The 21,433-nt window shown below is 40.6% G+C and overlaps 1 protein-coding gene across 5 annotated transcripts in view; it reads right to left on the minus strand.

The window, feature by feature from the left end:
- Positions 1-18,800, minus strand: part of LOC149024205 (uncharacterized) — a 72,609-nt gene extending 53,809 nt beyond the window's left edge. For 4 of the 5 annotated variants that reach the window (XM_089144513.1, XM_089144517.1, XM_089144516.1 and 1 more), the window contains exons 1-2: positions 18,440-18,800; positions 18,018-18,139 (exon numbers count right to left, since the gene is read on the minus strand). In XM_089144513.1, the coding sequence (XP_089000639.1) occupies positions 18,018-18,139; positions 18,440-18,698 (381 nt within the window). In that variant the 5' untranslated portion in view covers positions 18,699-18,800. The remainder of the gene's footprint in view (positions 1-18,017; positions 18,140-18,439) is intronic. The other variant, XM_089144512.1, reaches the window with a different exon arrangement.
- Positions 18,801-21,433: the final 2,633 nt, after the last annotated feature.

Consider the following 21,433-nt stretch of genomic DNA (forward strand, 5'->3'; position numbering starts at 1 on the left):
CTCCTTTATGCTGCCAAAGATTGTGTTCCTTGGTTTTATTGTCTCATCACAGGGGGTTGAAGCTGATCCAGAGAAAATAAAATGTATAACAGATTGGGCTACACCTAAGACAACCATGGAGGTTCGTAGTTTTCAAGGACTTGGCATCGTTTTATGGGAAATTCATTCGGAACTTTAGTGCAATCATGGCACTTATTACCGAGTGTTTGAAGCAAGGCAAAGGTGAGTCCAAGTGGACAGCAGCGGTAACCAAAGCCTTTCATCTTATTAAGCAAAAGACGACAGAGGCTCCAATACTTGCCAACCAGATTTTGACCGTATATTTGAGGTAGCAACTGATGCCTCACATATTGGTCTAGGAGGTGTATTGATGCAAGGAGGGCACCCCATCACTTTCTATAGCGAGAAACTCAATGATGCCAAGCGACACTATTCAACATATGATCTGGAGCTCTATGTTGTTGTCCAGGTGTTACGCAATTGGAGACATTATCTCATCGCAAAGAGTTCATTCTCTATACCGATCATGAGGCCCTCAAGTATCTACATTCACAGAAGTTGATCAGCAACAGGCACGCTAAATGGGTTGCTTATCTACAAGAGTTTGTGTTCACAATGAAGTACAAAGCAGGAAAGGAGAATACAATGGCTGATGATGCATTCAGCCAAAAAGTACTTACTCTTAGCGCATTCTCAGCACATGCAGTCAGCATTGATCAGAAACGTGATGAGTATGCATCTGATGAAGATTTCAACATGTCATATAAGGAATTACAACAAAGCAAGCAACATCAAAAATACTCACTTCACGATGAGTATTCTTTTTGGGAACTCGGTTATGCATTCCAAATTCTTCCCTAAAGAGGTTGTACGACTACATCAATTACCAAGTAGCATTGTCTCAGATCGGGATGTCAAGTTCATAAGCTACTTTTGGAAGACATTATGGCTGAAAACTAACACAAAGTTACAGTTTTCAACTACATTCCATCCACAAACTAACGGGCAAACAAAGGTGGTGAATCGAAGCTTGGGAAATTTATTGAGGCACCTGGTTCGTGATTATGAGAAGACATGGCCGTCCATACTCGACATAGTTGAGTTTGCTACTACTCAGTTAATCATACGACAGGTCATACTCCATTTGAGATTCTACTTGGAATTGAACCCCGATGGCCTATAGACCTCATCCCACTACCACCACAAGCATGTGTGAGTATTGAGGCTGACGAGTCTCTACACCATATCACAGAGGTACATGTTGATGTTCGCCGAAGAATAGCTCTCAACAATGATGTCTACAAGGCTACAGCAAATCGTCATCGACGATATTTGGAGTTTCAACCGGGAAACATGGTGATGGTTCGTGTCAATCTAGAAAGGTTCCAACAGGGGGTCAACAACAAACTCCATCCAAAGAAGATGGGTCCATACAAGGTGCTGAAACACATTGGACCAAATGCTTATGTACTCGAGCTACCAGAAGAATTGAACATAAGCAATGTCTTCAACGTGGTTGACTTACATCTTTATGTAGGACACCACTCTGATGATGGAGACATTGAACAAATGTTGAGGCTACCCCAACTCCAGACTCCAATCACTGACATTGAGGAGGTTTTGGATGACTCCTACAAAACTACTCGTAGTGGCATTGAATACCATGCTTTCCTCGTTAAATGGAAAAATCGTCCACGACATGATAGTACTTGGATTCATGTTGACGATTTCAAGAAACTCGATCCCGATTTGTATGAATGTTACATGTCATTCATTCATTTGTCGGAGACGAATGTTTTCAAGCCGGGGAGAATTGATGCAAAATTGAAGACATATTTAAGAAAGAATAAGCCCATTAGATTAGGCCCATCAAAGACCTAAAGTTATCACCCAAATCAGCCCATGATTTTCATAGGTTAGTGTTGTTTTAGTGGGTTAAAGTTAGCCCACATATTTTGATCTCCATAGTCTAGACCTAAGCCCAAGTCTAGTTTTTGAAAAGTCAACAAAAGAGGGTGTGCTTTGAAAATAAAAGAACTTATTGTCAAAGGAGGTTTCATTTATCAAAAGTTAGGTAGTAGTTGAGTTATTAATAGGTAAATGGTGTTAGCTAGTGGTTGGATGTTACCTTTAATGTTTATATCTCTTTAGAATGTTATATAAAGAGACTTATGTAATAGGTGAGACACAACTCATCAATTGAAATCAAATTGCTTTGTTAGCATTCCCTCTTTATGGAGAATCCTTGTGTTCGATCAAGGTACGTTGGTGTTCAATCCAATCAATGCACATTGCAGTGTGAAGCCCGGGTGTTACATTGCTATTCTCAATTCCCTCATATTGTCCCTTCAATTTCTTCATCATAGTTCTGCCCCTATTTTGAAGATCTATTCAACCCATATTGTTATGTTATTATCCTTATAATACCACTCTAGTTTCAACCCTTTTTCACATCTGAATTCTGTTTCATCTTAAGTCTATCAAATCTGAAATTGATTCCCTATGAAAGGTCCTACTTGGCTACTGTTTTGATCAATCAAATACAGTACTACATTACCCTAGCTCTTCTAATTCCTTCAATATGGATTATATCACTTCTCCATACAGGGGCATTTACAGGCCTCTGTTGGATGTGATCGTGCCACCTCAAACAACTTTCTCATAGCTTATCACTAATTGGAGCTATTCCTAAACCAACTCTAATATGATCATTTTGTATCTTCCTTCCTAATTTTGCCACTCATCCATCGTAGCATCCTCATTTTTGTTACATAGAGTTTATCTGTATGATTCTTTTTAACAGCCCAACACTTTGATCCATACATCATAGTTGGTCGAACGACGGCCCTATAAAATTTATTTTGAGTTTTAAAGGAATACATCGATCACATAAGACCCCAAGTGCATCTCTCCACTTCATCCACCCTATTTTTAATTCTTTGGGAAACATCATCCTCTATATCACATTTTTCCTTTATGATTGAAACAAGGTACCTAAATAAATGTCTTTGAGGAATCTCCTTATCATCAAGTTTCACCACCTTATCATCCGTTCGATCATAACCAAGCTACAAACTAGATTATTATGTCTTCGTTCTACTTAGTTTAGAGGATTTTGATTCCAAAGTTGCTCTCCATGATTCTAACTTGGTATTAATCCCTACTTGAGTCTCATCTATTAGCACAATATCATTAGCAAAAAACATGCACCACGGAACCTCATCTTAAATGTCTTTGGTTAATTCAGCCATTATAAGTGATATATATGGGCTTAAAGCTTATCCTTGATGTAATCCAATGGTAATTGGAATTCATTACTTTGTCCCCTCAGTGTTCTAACACTTGTCACTAAACCATCATACATAGCCTTAACTATATCCACATATTAACTTGCCAGACTTATTTTCTCTAGTACTTGCCAATTAATGCTCTAGGTACTCTATCGTAAGCTCATGCATGTTTTTTCCCATGTAACCAAAAAAAAAATCTCATTCTTTCATTTTCCATATTTATAATTTTATATAGTTCATAATCATATGTTATAATGTTATTACATTATGTCACAAATTGCTATTATATATATATATATATTATATTTGTATTATGACGAGATGAACTTATGTTTTTCTTTATAATAATCTTTCATAATTATGATTTTTAAAAATATATCAGTTTTTTGTATATCTTTTGTGCAACATAACATAGTTTTACTAAAAGAATGTGCCCCAACAGCTTTGGTCACCATATTGCTACCGAGGTGCCACTTTGTCGCCTTGGCACTTAAGTGATGTCCAATCACTTTGGTCACCTTGTCTCCTTGACAACCTTGCTAGAAAGTGGAATCTAAACCCCAGGTAACAACAATAAGCATGTTCCTTGGGGTATTGCCAACAAGGCATGGGGAATCAAATGCAACTTAGAGGAGACTTCCAAGCAAATGGCTTTCCTAATCAAGTCGAAAGATGTACAGTTGGAGGTCCATCTCCTAAGGTTACACTCCCACCAAAGGTATGGATAGTAGCTTCCCCAACCAACTTGCCAACTTAGTCACAAATGGATTCCTCAAAAAAAGACCTTAAAACCAAAAGACAAATTGCTAGCAAACCCATAGAGGAGCATTTGGGGCGGAGCCATATAAGGCTTTCCCCCCAAAGCTAATGGGATAAATGATAGAAGAAGAAGAAGAGGTGGTCAATGTCCTCAAAACCATTCTAGCAAAGGATACAAGTAAGGCTAGTAGGGATGTGGTGATGGATGAGGACAACTGTGTGGGTAGGCAAAGGCTAAGGGTATGCCAAGGGGTGAGAGAGTGGCAAGGGATGTGGCCTTTGAACCAAACCAAAAGGGCCCAAAGAACCAAGTCAGGAGGAGTACGAATGTGCTTCCCAGCCGAGGTAGTAATGAAAAGGCCTGAGGAGGTCAGCAACCAAATAAAGCAATCACAAGGAAGGATGGAAACAAGGGGGGAGAGGACCAAACATGTGTGAGACTCGAGTAAGACTGGGTCAGGGGGAACCAAGAGCCATCTAAAATAAAGGATGAGAAGGTGACAAATTTAAGGATACGCGATACACAATGCGGGGGCTAAAGAAATTATAAAGGATGGATGCCCAGGGATCCAAAAGGAGATGGACGAACCATTTGAAATCCCGGTGAAAATTGCCGAGAGAGGAAGAGGCCAAAGAAGGAGAAGCTTTCCATACTTAAGATGGTTTGGTAAGGATAAGAGCATCCAGATGGAATCATGCTTCAGGAGATAAGAGTCATACTTGGTGGAGATCTTTCAAATGAGCTTGAGATCATTTGCATTATCATAGTCTTAAATCCACTTAATCCCCATATTGCCTTCCTCTCTAAGGCTGCACACTTGGGTCCAACTGATGAGACAAAGAAATCTGGAAGCTTCACAGCCTTTCAAAGGAAGGAGCTAAAGAGAGCTTCCATGGCTCGAATGGTGGCTTTTGGGAGGGCAAAGATTTCACACTGATAAAGGTAAGCTGATTGAAGGACAGAGTAGATAAGGACCACTCGACCAGCGAATGAAAGAAGCTTGCTTTTCCAAAGTTGGAGCTTCTTGCGAATGTGGTTGAGTATGGGGGTACAGTGGTGATTGATGAGCCTAGCGGGGAATAAAGGAAAGACCAAGGTAGGTCACAGGAAGCAGCCAAGAGTGAAGCCCATGAACTAAAGAATAGAGGCTTTAACCAAATCTAAGACCCTGAACAGGAAGAGGGTGGATTTTTAGAGGTCAATACGAAGGCTGGGGAGAGATTCTAAAAGAGAGGGAGGAGAAATATTAGAAATGGAGTGGGTAGATTAGCGAAAATCATGACGTCCGCAAAAGTGAAATGGCTGAGGTTGAGGGCTTTACATTTCAGGATGAAGGACATGAGAAGTTGATCAATCTTGGATTGGATATGTGGGAAAGAACCTCTAGGGCAAGAGAGAAGAAGAAGACGAATGAGGGGATAGCCCTGACAAATCCCAACCCAACAGGGAAAGAGACCATGGAAAGCATTTGTGGTAATGGAGAAATGGGGGCGGAGATGCAAAACTTAATCCAATAGATAAAGGGAGTGGGAAAACCCATTAGCAATAGGGTCTCACTGATGATGTCCCAGCAAAGAGAATCAAAAGCCTTACAGAGGTCAACCTCCAAGAGGGCAGTCGTAGAATGGAAGGATCTACCGAATCCTCGGATGATCTTAACACAAAGAAGAATGTTGTTAGAGATGCTTCTCCCAAAGATGAAAGCAAACTAATTATGGATGACAATGTAGGGTATCACAGATTTGAGTCAATTAGGAAGGATTTCCAGCAATAAACTTATAGAGGAAGTTAGAGGGGGAGATGGGGCAAAAGGCGAGGATGCACCCTTCTTCTTGGGAAGAAGACAAAGGAAAGTCTGGTTGATGAAGAAAAGTTGGGACGATTCATGAAGAAACTACAAATGTCACGTACAAGGTCATCTTGGATGAACTCCCTAAAGGCCAAGAAGAAGTCTATACTGAAACAATCCGAGCCCAAGGCGCAGACAGGTTTATGGGAGTGGATAGCAGCAAGGATTTACTTAGAAAAGGGGATGGCACAAAGAGAATCAAGAAGCCTAAGATCAACGAATTAATTAATAAGGGGCTGAGGGACGTGGGGCGGGGGGCATAGAATGAGATCTTGCGAGATCTTGCTGAGATTTTGACACAAGATCTTTGGCAAGACTCTCAAATTACCCCAACTCGACTAAGATCTCAATCAAGTTCAAGATCTTGATTCGCGATCTTGGTTTGACCGAGATCTCAGTCCACTTAGCCTCTTAAAATCCACCCTTTCAAGTGAGACAAACAGAGATCTCAACCGTCTCGCTCTCTCTCACTGTCTCTCACCTCTAAACTAGCCAAAACCACTCCAAAGCCCCTTTTTTGCCAAATTTTTAGCAAATTGACACCGGATCTTTACCCACAGCAAGTTCAGCACAACTACATCAAGAAAGGAAGATTAAACAAAGCCATTTGAAGGAATTCCTTAACATAGGCCACAACAGCCATTCATGGGCCCAAGCCCAAACTGCAAAGGAAATCCCAAGGCCCAAAATGATAGAAAGCCTCTATAGGCCCAAGGGTGCTACCCCTACAACCCCCATTGGGACAGCCCCCCCCCCAACCCCAACCCCGCATACATCAAGGGAGGACGGTGGCAACAAAATGTGAAGCATGAGCCATACCGAACACTTCTATTATGAACATATGATTTACATTGAACTCATGATGGTTATATTACTATACTCTCGAGGGTCGAGAATGTGATATTGTATTGTACTCATATGGATGGAATTATGTAGCTTTTTAAGCTATTTGATACACTTGTTCTTAATTCATACATCTTAAAGGCTCTATATTTCATGTTTTATAACATTGCATGTTCATTCTTGCAACATTTCAGTTTCAAACTTGGGGTTGAGTTGGAACTCATACTTGGGGCTGTTTTCTCACAATTTAAGGCCACCAATGTGTTCAGAAGGCCTAAATTAGACTAACTACCAAGTTTGAGCCAAATCTGGGCCTTAAAACCCCCAAAATGGGCCTTGAGTTCTATTGAGTTGGCCCATCAAAAAATGCAAGCGAGATCTTGCTTTCTTTAGGGGGCGAGATGGGTGTTGAGAGAAAGATTTCTTACCATAACGGTGGAGAATAGGAGGAGGAGAGAGGATGGAGGTGAAGGAGACAACCTCAGCTTCGATGGAAGGGACGTTTGAGATCTAGTCCCCACTGCTAAAAGGAGAGGGATAGAGTCGTAATTTTAACGAGCTTTAAGAGAACAAAAAAGATAGTAGTGTTCGAGTCTCCTAGCTAAGCCACTTAATTATAGATTTCTGATGGAGGAAGCTCTCCTTAGACCAGCATAGAGGATGGGTCTTTAGAGAAAGATTTTTCCTCCTTCCCTAAGGAGGGATTCAGAAGGTCAAATCAGAGCAGGTTTTGAACTTCAGCAAAGTCATTCCAGCCATGGTTTAGGATCTCGCTCTCGAGGGAAATCTTGCCCTTGAGAAAAACTAGGATCTCGCTCGAGTTAATGAGAACTTGGGCGAGATCTAGTAATTTTTTAGGGCCCAACACAAGTGAACTCAAGCCCATCTCCAGGGGATATTAAGGGTCAACTTGGGCTCAAAGTTGGTATTTAGCCTATTTTAGGCCTTTTAAAAGAACTAGTGGTCTTAAAATTTTGAGGAAACAACCCTCCTATATATGAGTTCACACTCGACCCTAAGTTTAAAATTGAAATTCTATAGGAATGAACATAATTATAAAACCAACAGTAGGCATAAGAACATATAGCCTTTACAAGAATCCAAAATAACACCAACTTCTAAAAGACCTAACTACTTATACTTGGACTCCTAAGTAAACTAAACAACTTTAACTAAAATAATAGACTAATTGGGATTTTGTAACAGATTAGAAACCCAACTAAATTACATAACCAAATAAAAGAAAAAGACCCAAAAGAGACAAAAATACCCCTAGGGGCTGCGAATGCTAGGCCCTCTTGTGGCTTCTGTTGGGCGCCCTTTTGTTGTTCACATCAATTCTCCCTAGCTTGGAACATTCTCTCCGATGAATGGATTAAAGCCATTTATCTCTTGTATAAATCAGGATCGATCCTCTTGAAATCATCTGCATGAATTGATGTGTTTTCACTGATGGGCTTGCCCTTCCACTTGACTAAGAATGCATGGTATCCAGGTCCTTTCATGTGGTTTTGAGCATGTCGTCTATGTATTTTGCTCCGAAGAGGTGGATTGGAGCAGTCGCAGCATATGCTCAGTGTCTCCTTCATCGATTGACGCCCTACATCCAGATCTACCACATTAAAAGTATTATTAATACCTATTTCGGGTGGCAACTCTAAGATTTTGGCATCGGGTCTCACACGAGTGAGTACTTTGTAGGATGATAGGATCACATCTTCTTGGGATGAAGCTTTATATTTACTCCGGCTGGATAACTTTTCAGATGAATGCGATCACCACGCTTCCTAGCTCAAAACTCTAGGGCTCTCCTGTGTTGATCTGCCTGTGCCTTGTAAATTTATGTGTTAAGAGCTATCTTCCTTCTGACGTCTGCATGTATCTCCATGATGTGTTGTAGGAACTCATTTGCTTCTATGCTTACCTTGGTTTTAGCTAGCAGGGGTGTTAAATCAATTAGCTTATGTGGTTGGATACCTAGTAAAGCCTTAAAAGGAGTCCTCCTTGTAGTTCGACTGACTGAATTGTTGTAGGCAACCTCTGCAACATCTAAGACCATAGGCCAAGTCTTCTCATAATCCCTAACAAGACTCCGCAACAGATTTCCAAAAGTCATGTTTAACACTTATGTCTGGCCATCTGTCTGAGGGTGAAATGCTACTAAGAATAGTAACATCATGTTTCTCATCAACCGTAGAGTCATCCAAAAGTAACTCATAAACTTGGCATCTCTATCAGATACAATGGTGTTGGGTAACCCATGGATCCATACTATCTCCCTGAAAAGAAATTTAACTATATGTTTGGCATCACAAGTTCTATGGCAAGGAATAAGGTGGGCCATCTTCGTAAACCTATCCACCTACAAAGATGGAACCAAACTTTCTTAGGTAAGGGGTAACCCAAAAACAAAGTTCATGTCGAGATCTTTCCACAGTTGATGGGGCTATAGGCAAAGGAGAGTAGAGACCTATATTCTGCAAATTTCCTTTGGAAAGTTGACATACCCGGCTTATGATGATGACCATTGCTACATCTCTGCATATACGAGGCATGGTACCGATCCATTTACTTGTGCAGGTTCGCAATTCCAAAGTGTCTGCGGTGTCCTCCTCCATGTAATTCTCTGATGAGATGATGTCAAAAGGAGCTGTTTGGAATGCAGATCTGAGTCCTATGGAATAGAAACCCTTCATGTATAAAGTATTGGGGATGTTGTCCTCCCTATGTTATCTCTCGATAGATGGTGCCTAAGTCTTTATCTCCTGAATACTCCTGAACAATTTGTTGAATCCTAGAGGCTTCATGGAACATCATTGCATAGTACTTAATGACTGAGGGCTACCCACTTGGCATGCTTATTACTGATGACCTTTTGTGTATGAAGATGATTGAGGACTTCATGAACATAATAGAGCACAAATTCTCTCCCTAATAAGTAGTGCCGCCCATGTTTCAAGATTTGAAACAATTTGCATACAACTCTAGATCATAAGTGGAGTAGCTGGCTTTGGCTTCATTTAATTTCTCTCCATGGAAGGCTCTAGGGTGACCTTGTTGTATGCCTGTATTAGAACTGCTCCAATTCCGATGTGAGAAGCATCAATGGCAACCTCAAACACTTGATCGAAATCTGGCCAACTTTAGGATAGGGGCCTCAGTCATCTTTTTCTTGATGGTGTTGAAGGCTCTGGTGGCTACTGGAGTCCATTCAAACTTCCCTTTGGATGTTTTCGTACAATCTGTAAGTGAAGCCATGATGGTGTTGAAATCTCTGATAAACCTTCAGCAGAAGGATGCAAGGCCATTGAAACTTCGAACTTACTATGATACTTTTAGGAATGGGCCATTCTTCTATACAACGAACCTTTTCTGGATTAGCTTCAATTCCTTTGGTAGAGATCATAAATCCCAGGAAGAGTACTTTAGGCATCATGAAAGTACACCTCTTCAAGTTTAGGTACAACTGCTCTTTCCTTAGGATCTCTAAGACTAGTCTTAGGTACTTCACATGTTCTTCTACTTCTTTACCATACACCAAGATATCGTCTAAGTAAACAACTAAGAACTTTCCCAAGAAGGGTTTGAGTACTTGAGTCATCACTTAAATGGAAGTGTTGGGGGCATTGGTGAGCCCAAAGGACATAGTTTTCTACTCAAACAATCCTCCTCTCATTTTAAAAAGCAGTCTTTCATTCATCTCCTGGTCTGATCCGGATGTGGTGGTATCCACTCTTAAGATCCAATTTTGAGAAGATGGAAGCTCCAGCCTTCAGTCAACACATCCAGCATATCATCCAGAATAGGGATGGGGAATTTATACTTAACTGTGATCTTGTTAATGGCCCTATTGTCGATGCTCATCCTCCACAAGCCATCTTTCTTTGGAGTCAGCAATGCCAGAATGGCACAAGGACTTAACACTTTATGTGATATGGCCCTTCTTGAGAAGCCCTTATACTTGTTTCTGCAATTCTTCGTGTTCTGTTGGGCTAGTCTTGTAGGTTAGCATTTTGGGGAGAAAAACACCAGGCACTAGATCTATGGCATGCTAAATGTCCATTAATGGGGGTGATCCACTAAGGAGATCTTCTGGTATAATATCTGAGGATTCTGTGAGGAGTTCCTGGATCTGAGGTGGAGGCTCTTCTTCTTTCTGAGGAGTTTCTAATTTGGTAATTAGTGGCAGAATTACACAAGGCTCTTCGAGGATCATCGAACTTCTTGGTAAGAGTCACCATGGGTTGTGGCTGTGAACTAGTCTCTTTTGGAACTAGACTCTTTACTACTCTTTTTCTATCTTCCTCTAGCCGATTCAAGGGAACGAACACAATATTTTTTCCCTTACGCCTATAATTTATAAGTATTCTCCCGCCAATGCATTGTTACATCATTATCATATAGCCACAGTCTACCCAAAATTACATACATCAGTTAATCCTACAAGGACTATATCACACCAAACTTTATCAGCAAAGGAGTGTAAGCTAATTAGAACTAAACACCTAAATTTTACCTTCACAATTTCATGGTTAAGGAGCCCAACTGTATAAGGTTTTGGATGTCCTTCTACTGATAACTTGGCCTTCTGTACAGTTAATTCAGAGACGACATTAGTGCTGTGGCCATGGTCGATTATAGCTCTAACTACAGATCTCCCAGCCCGTAACCTAGTAAGGAAAAGGTTGCTCCTTATCCAGTCTTCATCTCCAACTTCGGACATAAGGATCCTTGCCAAAATCTTCATGGAGGGTCTGTAATGTAGTACTGTATTTGATTGCTCAAAACAGTAGCCAAATAGGACCTTTCACAGGGAATCAAGTTCAGATTTGATAAACTTAAGATGAAACAGAATTTAGATGTAAAAGAAGGCTGAAATTAGAGTGGTATTATAAGGAAAATAGCATAACAATATGGGCTGAATAGATATTCAAAACAAGGGCAGAACTATGATGAAGAAATTGAAAGGACAATATAGGGGAATTGAGAATAACAATGTAACACCCGAGCTTCACACGGCAAGGTGGACCGATTGGATCAAATACCATCCTACATTGATCAAACACAAGGATTCTTTATAGAGAAGGAATTAACAAAGCAATTTGATTTCAATTGATGAATTGTGTCCTCACCTCTTACATAAGTCTCTTTATATAGCTATCTAAAAAGACATAAACATTAATGGTAAAATCCAACCACTAGCTAACACCACTTACCTATTAATAACTCAACTACTACCTAACTCTTGACGAAGGAAAACTCCTTTGACAATGAGTTCTTTTATTTTCAAAGCACAACCCCCTTTATTGACTTTTCAAGAACTAGACTTGGGCTTTGGTCTAGACCACAAAGAGCAAAATATGTGGGCTAACTTTAACCCACTAAAATAATCCTAGCCCATAAAAGTCATGGGTTGATTGGGTGATAACTTTAGGCCTTTGATGGGCCTGATGCAATGGACTTCTTCTTTCTTAAATATGTCTTCAAATCTGCATCAACTCTACCCGGCTTGAAAACATTCGTCTCCGACAAATGGATGAATGATATGCAATGCTAATACCAATCAAGATCGAGTTTCTCGAGATTTTCAGCATGAATCCAAGTCCAATCATGTCGTGGATGATTTTTCCATTTGAACTCATCCTTGCCTTGCTCTAAACATTCGGTAATAGGTGCCATGACTGCACTAAAGTTTTGAATGACTCTCCTGTAAGACGATGCAAGTCGATGGAAATTACAAACTTCAATGATTGTCTTTGGGTTAGGCTAGTCGATGATGCTTTTTATCTTCTTTGGATCAACTTCAACTTCCTATGTCATAATCCTCATAAAGGTGCTAGGTGCATTCGTCAGACCAAAAAGCATGACTTTCCATTTAAATAGTTCATCCTTTGGTTTTGAAGACAGTCTTCCATTCGTCTCTAGGCCTAATACGGATCTAATGATAACCACTTCTGAGGCCCAATTGAGAAAAGATCTTAGCCCCGAACATCATTTCTACTCGACTGTAATTTTGTTGATTACTCGGCTATCCACACACTTACACCATGAGCCGTCCTTCTTTGGAGTGAATAAAGTCGGTACAACACATGGACTTAAGCTCTCTTGAATGAATCCTTTATGTAACGACTCACCCACCTGTCAAATTCATTGTGCTTTGCTAGGCTGCGGTGATAGGCCGGTAGGTTTGGTAACATCGAACCCAATACCAAATCAGTAGCATGCAGAATATCGTGCATAAGAGGTAGCTCATTAGACAACTCATCAGGAAACACCTCATGAAAATCAGAAAGTAACTTTTTGATAAGTGGAGGTAATGTCACCTTAGGTTGAGGGGTAACTTCTCTCGTAACAAGAGCCAATACCAGCCCTGTGTACTGTGTTATGGCTAGTGTGAATGAACTCCTGGTGTTCAAGCTTTACCTTTTGAGGGTCACCAACATGCTTATTGAATGAAGGTTGTTCTCCAATAAATAACTCCGTATGTGCTCTTCGAGGGTTGGTAGCACAATTGGAATCCTTTGGGGCCCTCTCCATGTATTCATCCGGGTAGGAAAGTTGGCTATAAAGTGAGTTGCTAGGATTCTTCACCAAGTGGAGGGTGTGGAGCATGAGTAGAGGCAAAAACTCTAGCCTACATTGCTGACTACCTCTCTTCCACTTGCCAGTTGCTTGTGGCTTGCAGTGATTTGGTTGCTCAATTGTTGCAACATCCCCATCATGGCTGCCATAAGATCAATATCCAATCCAGAAGTTTCACTCCCTATCATGGCTTTGATACCAAATAATGTAGTATTGTATTTGATTGATCAAAACAGTAGCCAAATAGGACCTTTCACAGGGAATCAAGTTCAAATTTGATAAACTTAAGATGAAACGGAATTTGGACGAGAAAGAAGGCTGAAACTAGAGTGGTATTATAAGGATAATAGCATAACAATACGGGCTGAATAGATCTTCAAAACAGGGGCAGAACTATGATGAAGAAATTGAAAGGACAATATAGGGGAATTGAGAATAACAATGTAACACCCGATCTTCACACTGCAAGGTGGATCGATTGGATTGAACACCATCCTCCCTTGATCAAACACAAGGATTCTTCATAGAGAAGGAATGCTAACAAAGCAATTTGATTTCAATTGATGAGTTGTGTCCTCACCTCTTACACAGGTCTCTTTAGTTATAGAATGGGATTACAACTCAGAACCTTTTGAGATTTTGAGAAGAGTTGCTCTTTAGAGAGCACAGTACAATGAAAGTTATAAGCTGTGTTCGGGGGGAGTTATTGTCTATCGTTGGCCTCTATGGTAGAATCAGTCAGGGAGGCCTGAGAGGCAGTGATTTACCCTGTGGCGGGTGTCAACGGTTCGAGTCCGCTTATCTCCAACTCGCGAACTTAGCCGATACAAAGGTATATGATAGCACCCAATTTTTCCAATTCGGCAGTTCGATCTATGATTTATCATTCATGGACGTTGATAAGATTTTTCCATTTAGCAACACCTTAGGATGGCATAGCCTTAAAGTTAACGGCGAGGTTCAAACGAGGAAAGGCTTACGGTGGATACCTGGCACCCAGAGACAAGGAAGGGCATAGTAAGCAACAAACGCTTGGTGGAGTTGAAAATCAGCATAGATCCGAAGATTCCCGAATAGGTCAACCTTTCGAACCAGCGCCTGAATCCATGGGCAGGCAAGAGACAACTTGGCGAACTGAAACATCTTAGTAGCCAGAGGAAAAGAAAGCAAAAGCGATTCCCGTAGTAGCAGCGAGCGAAATGGGAGCAGCCTAAACTGTGAAAATGGGGTTGTGGGAGAGCAATACAAGCATCGTGGTGCTAGGCGAAGCGGTGGAGTGTGGCACCCTAGATGGCGAGAGTCCAAGAGCCGAAAGCATCACTAGCTTACGCCGACCCGAGGAAGCATGGGGCACGGGAACCCGTGTGAACCAGGAAGGACCACCTGAAGGCTAAATACCCCCGGGTGACCGATAGCAAAGTAGTACCGTGAGGAAGGGGTGAAAAGAAACCCCATTGGTGAGTGAAATAGAACATGAAACCGAAGCTCCCAGCGGATGGGAGGAGGGCAAGGCTCGACCGCCGGCGTTGAAGAATGAGCCGGCGACCATAGGCGTGGCTTGGATAAGGGAACCCACCGGAGGCGTAGTGGGCGAGCTTCACAGGGCCGTGGTGCGGGGTAGATCGGGCCCCGATGGTGTAATTATCCTCGCGGTGACCCTACGCTCTGACCCGAGTAGCATGGGGCACGTGGAATCCCGTGTGAATCAGCAAGGACCACCTTGTAAGGCTAAATACTCCTGGGTGACCAATAGCGAAGTAGTACTGTGAGGTAAGGGTGAAAAGAAACCCCATTGGTGAGTGAAATAGAACATGAAACCGTAAGCTCCCAAGCAGTGGAAGGAGGGTGGGAGGAGGGCAAGGCTCTGACCGCATGCCTGTTGAAGAATGAGCCGGCGACTCATAGGCAGTGGCTTGGTTAAGGGAACCCACCGGAGCCTTAGTGAAAGCGAGTCTTCATAGGGCAATTGTCACTACTTATGGACCCGAACCTGGGTGATCTATCCATGACTAGGATGAAGCTTGGGTGAAACTAAGTGGAGGTCCGAACCGACTAATGTTGAAGAATTAGCGGATGAGTTGTGATTAGGGGTGAAATGCCACTCGAACCCAGAGGTAGCTAGTTCTCCCCGAAATGCGTTGAGGAGCAGCAGTTGACTGGACATCTAGGGGTAAGGCACTGTTTCGGTGCGGGCCGCGAGAGCGGTACCAATTCGAGGCAAACTCTAAATACTAGATATGACCCCCCCCCAAAAAGGGTCAAGGTCGGCCAGTGAGACGGTGGGGGATAAGCTTCATCGTCGAGAGGGAAACAGCCCGGATCACCATCTAAGGCCCCTAAATGACCGCTCAATGATAAAGGAGGTAGGGGTGCAAAGACAGCCAGGAGGTTTGCCTGGAAGCAGCTACCCTTGAAAGAGTGCGTAATAGCTAAAACCACTAGCTAACACCACCTACCTATTACTAACTCAACTACTACCTAACTCTTGACAAAGGAAAACTCCTTTGACAATGAATTTTTTTATTTTCAAAGCACAACCCCTTTTATTGACTTTTCAAAAACTAGACTTGGGCTTTGGTCTAGACTATAAAGAGAAAAATATGTGGGCTGACTTTAACCCACCAAAACAGTCCATGAAAGTCATGGGATGATTTGGGTGATAGCTTTAGGCATTTGATGGGCCTAACCCAATGGACTTCTTCTTTCTTAAATATGTCTTCAATTCTACATCAGTCTGTAGCTAAAATAGTGTTCAATGAGGGTGATGTTATGCACCATATCCATAGCTCTAATACCAATTGATGTAAACCAAGGAGGATGGGAAGTGTGTGAAACCAGATCTTCCCAATCTTGGACACTTTTAAGGTGTTAAGCTAGGGTTGGGGTGTTTTGGTAGGCCATGGGAGTCTCAGATTAGGTTAAATTTTGGTTGTTTAATGATTTGGGTAAGGTTTTTGGGCTATCCAGACCCAAATGGGCTGAGAAGGAAATAGTTGCAGGGTTGGATCAAACTAGGATGGGTTGGGAATCTTGAGCAACTTCTCTAATAGTTCCAAATCTTTCTTCTTTTCTTTTCTTTCTTCTTCTTTCTTTTATTTTCTTTTTGTTTTTTGTTCTTTTCTGGTTTGCCACAAGAAAGAGAGGGGCCCAAGAGGTAAAGGGAAGGGTGAGGGGGTATCACAGGGTGTGGGGGAGTTGGGGGAAGTGCCTCGAATAGTTGCACAAGGGGAGTCCTATAGGGCTGTGCGAGCAGGAGAAGGGGAAGAAGAGGGCTGCGAGCGCAGGGGGTGGGATTTCCTGCATTGTGCAAGAAGGAGAAGGGGAAAGGGAGACTGCGATGGGGTTGGGAGGGGTTGTCCTAACCTGGGAATGAGCTGTAGCTGTTAACAGAGGGCTGAAGGTTGAAGAAGCTTGCTGGAAACTTGAGGGCAGAACTTGAGCGCTTGAAGTTTGAAGACCTTGAACAACCACAGGGTCCACCTCAAAAGGTACCTCCTTGGCTGCAATATTCTCCATAATTTTATTCATCAAAACTGATTTCTAAAGCAGTAGGCTGTACTCTCATTTCTACAGCAGTAGGCTATATCTGAGAATATAGCCTTTACAAGAATCCAAAATAAAACTAACTTCTAAAAGCCCTAACTCACTTACAGTTGGACATCTAAGTAGACTAAACAACTTCAAAAAAAATAAAAGACTAATTGGGATGGTGTAACAGACTAGAAACCCAACTAATTTACGTAATCAATAAAAAAAAGACCCAAAAGAGACAAAAATACCCCTAAGGGCTGCGCATGGGCATAGCACTCTTGGGCTTCTGTTGTGGGGCCCTTTTGTTGTTCACATCAATAACATAGCAGCATTTTTAAACATTGCATATTTAGATTCTATATTATAACTTCTTCAGGGCCAACCAAACAACAAAACATTTTTATATCAGAAGAACAAATTTACCTACTCCATGGAAAAAAAAGGTGAAAAGGGTATCTAACAACAGTAACAAGCCTTATCCAGATTAAATAGTGTTGGCTACATGGATCATTGCCTTCAATCAGCTCTATTCGAAGCCATACCATATACAAGGCCTAAGCCATGCGTATCCTTTCTCACCACTTCTCCTAAGGTTATTTTAAGTCTACCTTTAGCTCTTCTAGTTCCTACGATCTAGATTAAAATAATTGCTCCTTATAGAGGCATTTAAAGGACTCCACTGAATGTGGCCATGCAACTTCAAACACTTTATCATATCTTATCATTTGTCTGTGTCACTCTTAAACCAGCTCTAATATTATCATTATTTACTTTATCTTTTCTAGTTTTTCCACTCATCCCTTTTAACATCCTCATGTTTTCTATACTAAATTTATCTATATGATACTTCCTAACAACCCACCTTTTGCACTAGACATGGTAGCTGGTATTATGATAGTCCACAAAATTTTCCTTTAAGCTTAAAGGAGTATGTTGATCACACCAAACCCAGATGTTTTACATAACAAATTATCAACAAGCATGCATAATCTAGCTCGGTTGGCAAAACAAATGGTCAGACAACCCACACAGGCCAAACTACACTCTCGGAAAATAGGGGGAAAACGAAAAAATCAAATTAATCTAAATTAAACAGTATTAGAATGAAAGCCCTCCAAGAAACACCAAAATATAAGCTGCAGAAACATCAAGAGGGACACACCAGCATAAATGCCCTTCGCTGCTTCATACGCTTCTTCTCATTCCTTCTTTTAACACTTCCCTCATTAGGGTTGTTTGCCGCTATTGGTTCACCAGGTGTATACTTAACCCAAGCATATGGACCTGCATTCTTTCAATACACCACGATTACCGACAAAGAAATTTCATCAACTACAAAAATTTTCAGCTACAAATGAGGTATTTCAATAATTGTCTCTTCTAGTGCTATAAATAGATAGATGTAATAACATTAAGAAACAAAAGCAAAATTTAGAAGATAAACAATTCTTAAAACCGTTAATTCAACAACTACTTCAACCATTAGTGTTCGGTGCAAACAACAGAGATGATCAGAGACATAAAGATCGAATAACATAACGAGGATTTGGGAAGTGATTGTTAGGTTTGATAGAATAAACAAACCCGGTGGTTTTAAGCTTGCCCTTTTCCTTCGAGGCTTGTCACTGGGTCTTCTCTTGGGAAATCGAGTATCTGTTAAACCATTAAAACCATTCGACAACGGGATCCAAGGGTTGTGCTGTTGCAGTGAACCAAAAGACCAGCGTAACTCGGTCATTACCGGCAAGGAAGACGGCGACGTCGCCGTGAAATTTAAGGCATTATGCTTCACAGCAGCTCTAATCAAAGGACGAACCACATTTCTCAATGCTCCCAATCCCATCTCCCTCCTTCCGCTCGTTGTCTGTGCTGCTGACCTAACTCGTTCCTATTATGTTCCCCCCTGACTAATTCTCTCTATCATTTTCTTTTTACACTTAAAACAAACATGAGCAAATAATAGCCTTTCCCGGCTGAAGCAGGACCGACCGGATCTTTAGTTGTGTTTGCTTTCTGTAATTCTCTGGAATCATTCTTGGGAGTCGTGATTTTAAAAAACTGTTTGATTCAGGAATGATTCAGAATCTTTCTTTTTTTCCTTTTTTTTTTTTCATTTTTTCATTTGTTTTTTTTTTTTTTGATAATAAAAGATTAAAACGCATTAACATCCTTCAAAACACTTACAAATAGTATCTATTGTACTACTACAATCATCCATTTGATTAGACGCTACTTCAGCTATTTCTTCAAACCATACTTGGAGTATTGGGGATGGGAAGTTAGCATACATCATTGTTTTTGTTGTCTTAGCCACCTTAAGTAACATAGAAATTTCTCCAATCAGCCATGTCCCTGTTGCTGGTGTGGGTAAGAAATTTGACAACCCATGGTAGATTGTCCATATTTCCTTTATCTCCACCCCAATAGTAGTTGCATCATCAATACCATTATATATCCCAAAAAGAGTTGTTTCCAAAATTCCCTTTGATCTTCTTTTTCCAAAATTGATGAACTGTAGGTGTCCATCGATATATATCCCCATGCTCCATCCTATAGTCCCTAATCGCTGGTTAAAAATCCCTGCACACATCACAACATTATTATCAATTTGCGGAATTTTACTGCAACACTAATCTATCCGATTCTATATTTGAGTATAAAATAGGCGATTCTATGGAAAACACACCTATAGGTGGTTTCCAAATAGAATCACATCCCAAGTTGACGATGATGCGTCCAAAATCTGTTTAGCCTCCTGTCCCTTGATGATAACCTACAAAATGGGGTTAGATGTGGCCTGACCGTACGATGGAGTGGCCACCTTCAAAGGCTAAGTCAGTAATGGAATAGATTACAGAGCTCTGTCAAGTTGCAAAGCTTGAATTGAGTATAGTAACGGAAGGAAAACAATTCATATACCTTCACTGTGCGTAACTCTCTTGTTTAAATAGATTTTACCTTTGATTCTCGATTGTTGGATTTGTTCATGCCTCCTCTTGATGGCCGATCGATCTTAGGGTTTTACCCCTGATAACTCAATGAAATAGAGTTAAGATTGGTAACTTTATACTTGAGATGGCTTGATTTAGGAGTATTTTATCTTTGTTTTAGTGTTAGTATTCATTAGATGTTGTCTTATTGAGTCTTAACATGTTGCATCTTGTATAGGTCATTATTGTCACTCTTACATGAATTTCTTTTAAGATTAATGGATGAATTTTATTAATCCTCTTTCTTTTGAAAAATGTAGGTAAAGATCCATAATAGAAGAAGAATATGTCCTCTAACTTTACTACAGCAATACGGAGCAGAATATTCTTAGATCCAATTCAAGTGGAAATGACCAAAAAGGGCTAACTTAATGGACTTTCTTCTTGTCATTCCATGAAAGATCTTAGCCGTTGATATCAAAGGAAAATGTTCTAATCCTACATGCCAATTTTAACCTAGGACTTTGGGGGAGAAGAAGGGAAGAAAAGAGGAGAAAAGGAGGCAAAAACGTGGGCAAGTAGGCAAGAGAGGAGATTGGCAAGACACGTCTAAGAAAAGAGAGGACACGACTGAGAAGGAAGAACTAGAGCTGGACTCATGCAGAAGCAAGGAAAGCTGTTGGAGAAGAAGGTTGGAGCTCATGTGGAAGCATTGAGGCTTTAGTTTCTTTTCATTTTTATAACTTTTTCTTCTTATCTTCTAGCTTAATGTTAATTATAACTATTGTTGTGTTTTGGAATTCTATTATGGGCTAAAATTGTGCTGTGTTGGGATGATATTAGTACCTAAACCTAAATTTTGAGATGTAGCTATCATGTGTTCTTTAGTTTTACTACACTATAACTTGTTGTCAATGAATTCAACATGATATATATTGATTAATTTCGGTTCTTGATGAATCTTTCATGAACGATTGTTATGATTGAGTTAGCTGGAAAGTTAATGTAGTCTAGATGCTTGTTGAATTGTGATGAGTTAGCATAATCTTTAATTAGTAGGTTAGGTAGGAATACCCAATTACCTCACATTGCCATGATTTGGATTGGGTTTAAATTGCATTCATATTTCAATTCTTCATAGGAATATGCAGATGTTGAATTAGGATGCTAAACATGTGTGTATTGGAAAATACCATATTGCTATTTATTCCAGGTTCTTGATATATTTTGGGGTTGTAGTATTACTTTAGTATTTGCATTATAAAATTCAGGGGAAGGGAAACTTGACTCCCAACACTCTTTTCACTCATTAAGTTCCTTCTATTGCTAAATCTCCAATTTAGTTTGTTAGTTTAATTAACAATCATTTGGTCAATTAGTTAGTAAATCACAAATCAATCTTTTTAATCTTGTTTAATTCAGTTTTATTTTTACATTGAAAGTTAAGGATAGAATTCTCCATGGGATCGATACTCTACTTATCATTTATTACTTGATTGCGACATGTGCACTTGCGTAACATCTTGGTACACAAGCAACAAGTTTTTGTTTGTAGATAATGGTGGTTACCATGATTAGCACAATCGCCCACTTTGTATAATGGTAGTTACTGCTTATAACTCGATCATATATGTGAAACCCAGCCCTA

This window comes from Hakea prostrata, chromosome 2 (genome assembly GCF_041222555.1).
Source record: "Hakea prostrata isolate BN-2017 chromosome 2, UWA_Hpros_2, whole genome shotgun sequence".
Classification (NCBI taxonomy): domain Eukaryota; kingdom Viridiplantae; phylum Streptophyta; class Magnoliopsida; order Proteales; family Proteaceae; genus Hakea; species Hakea prostrata.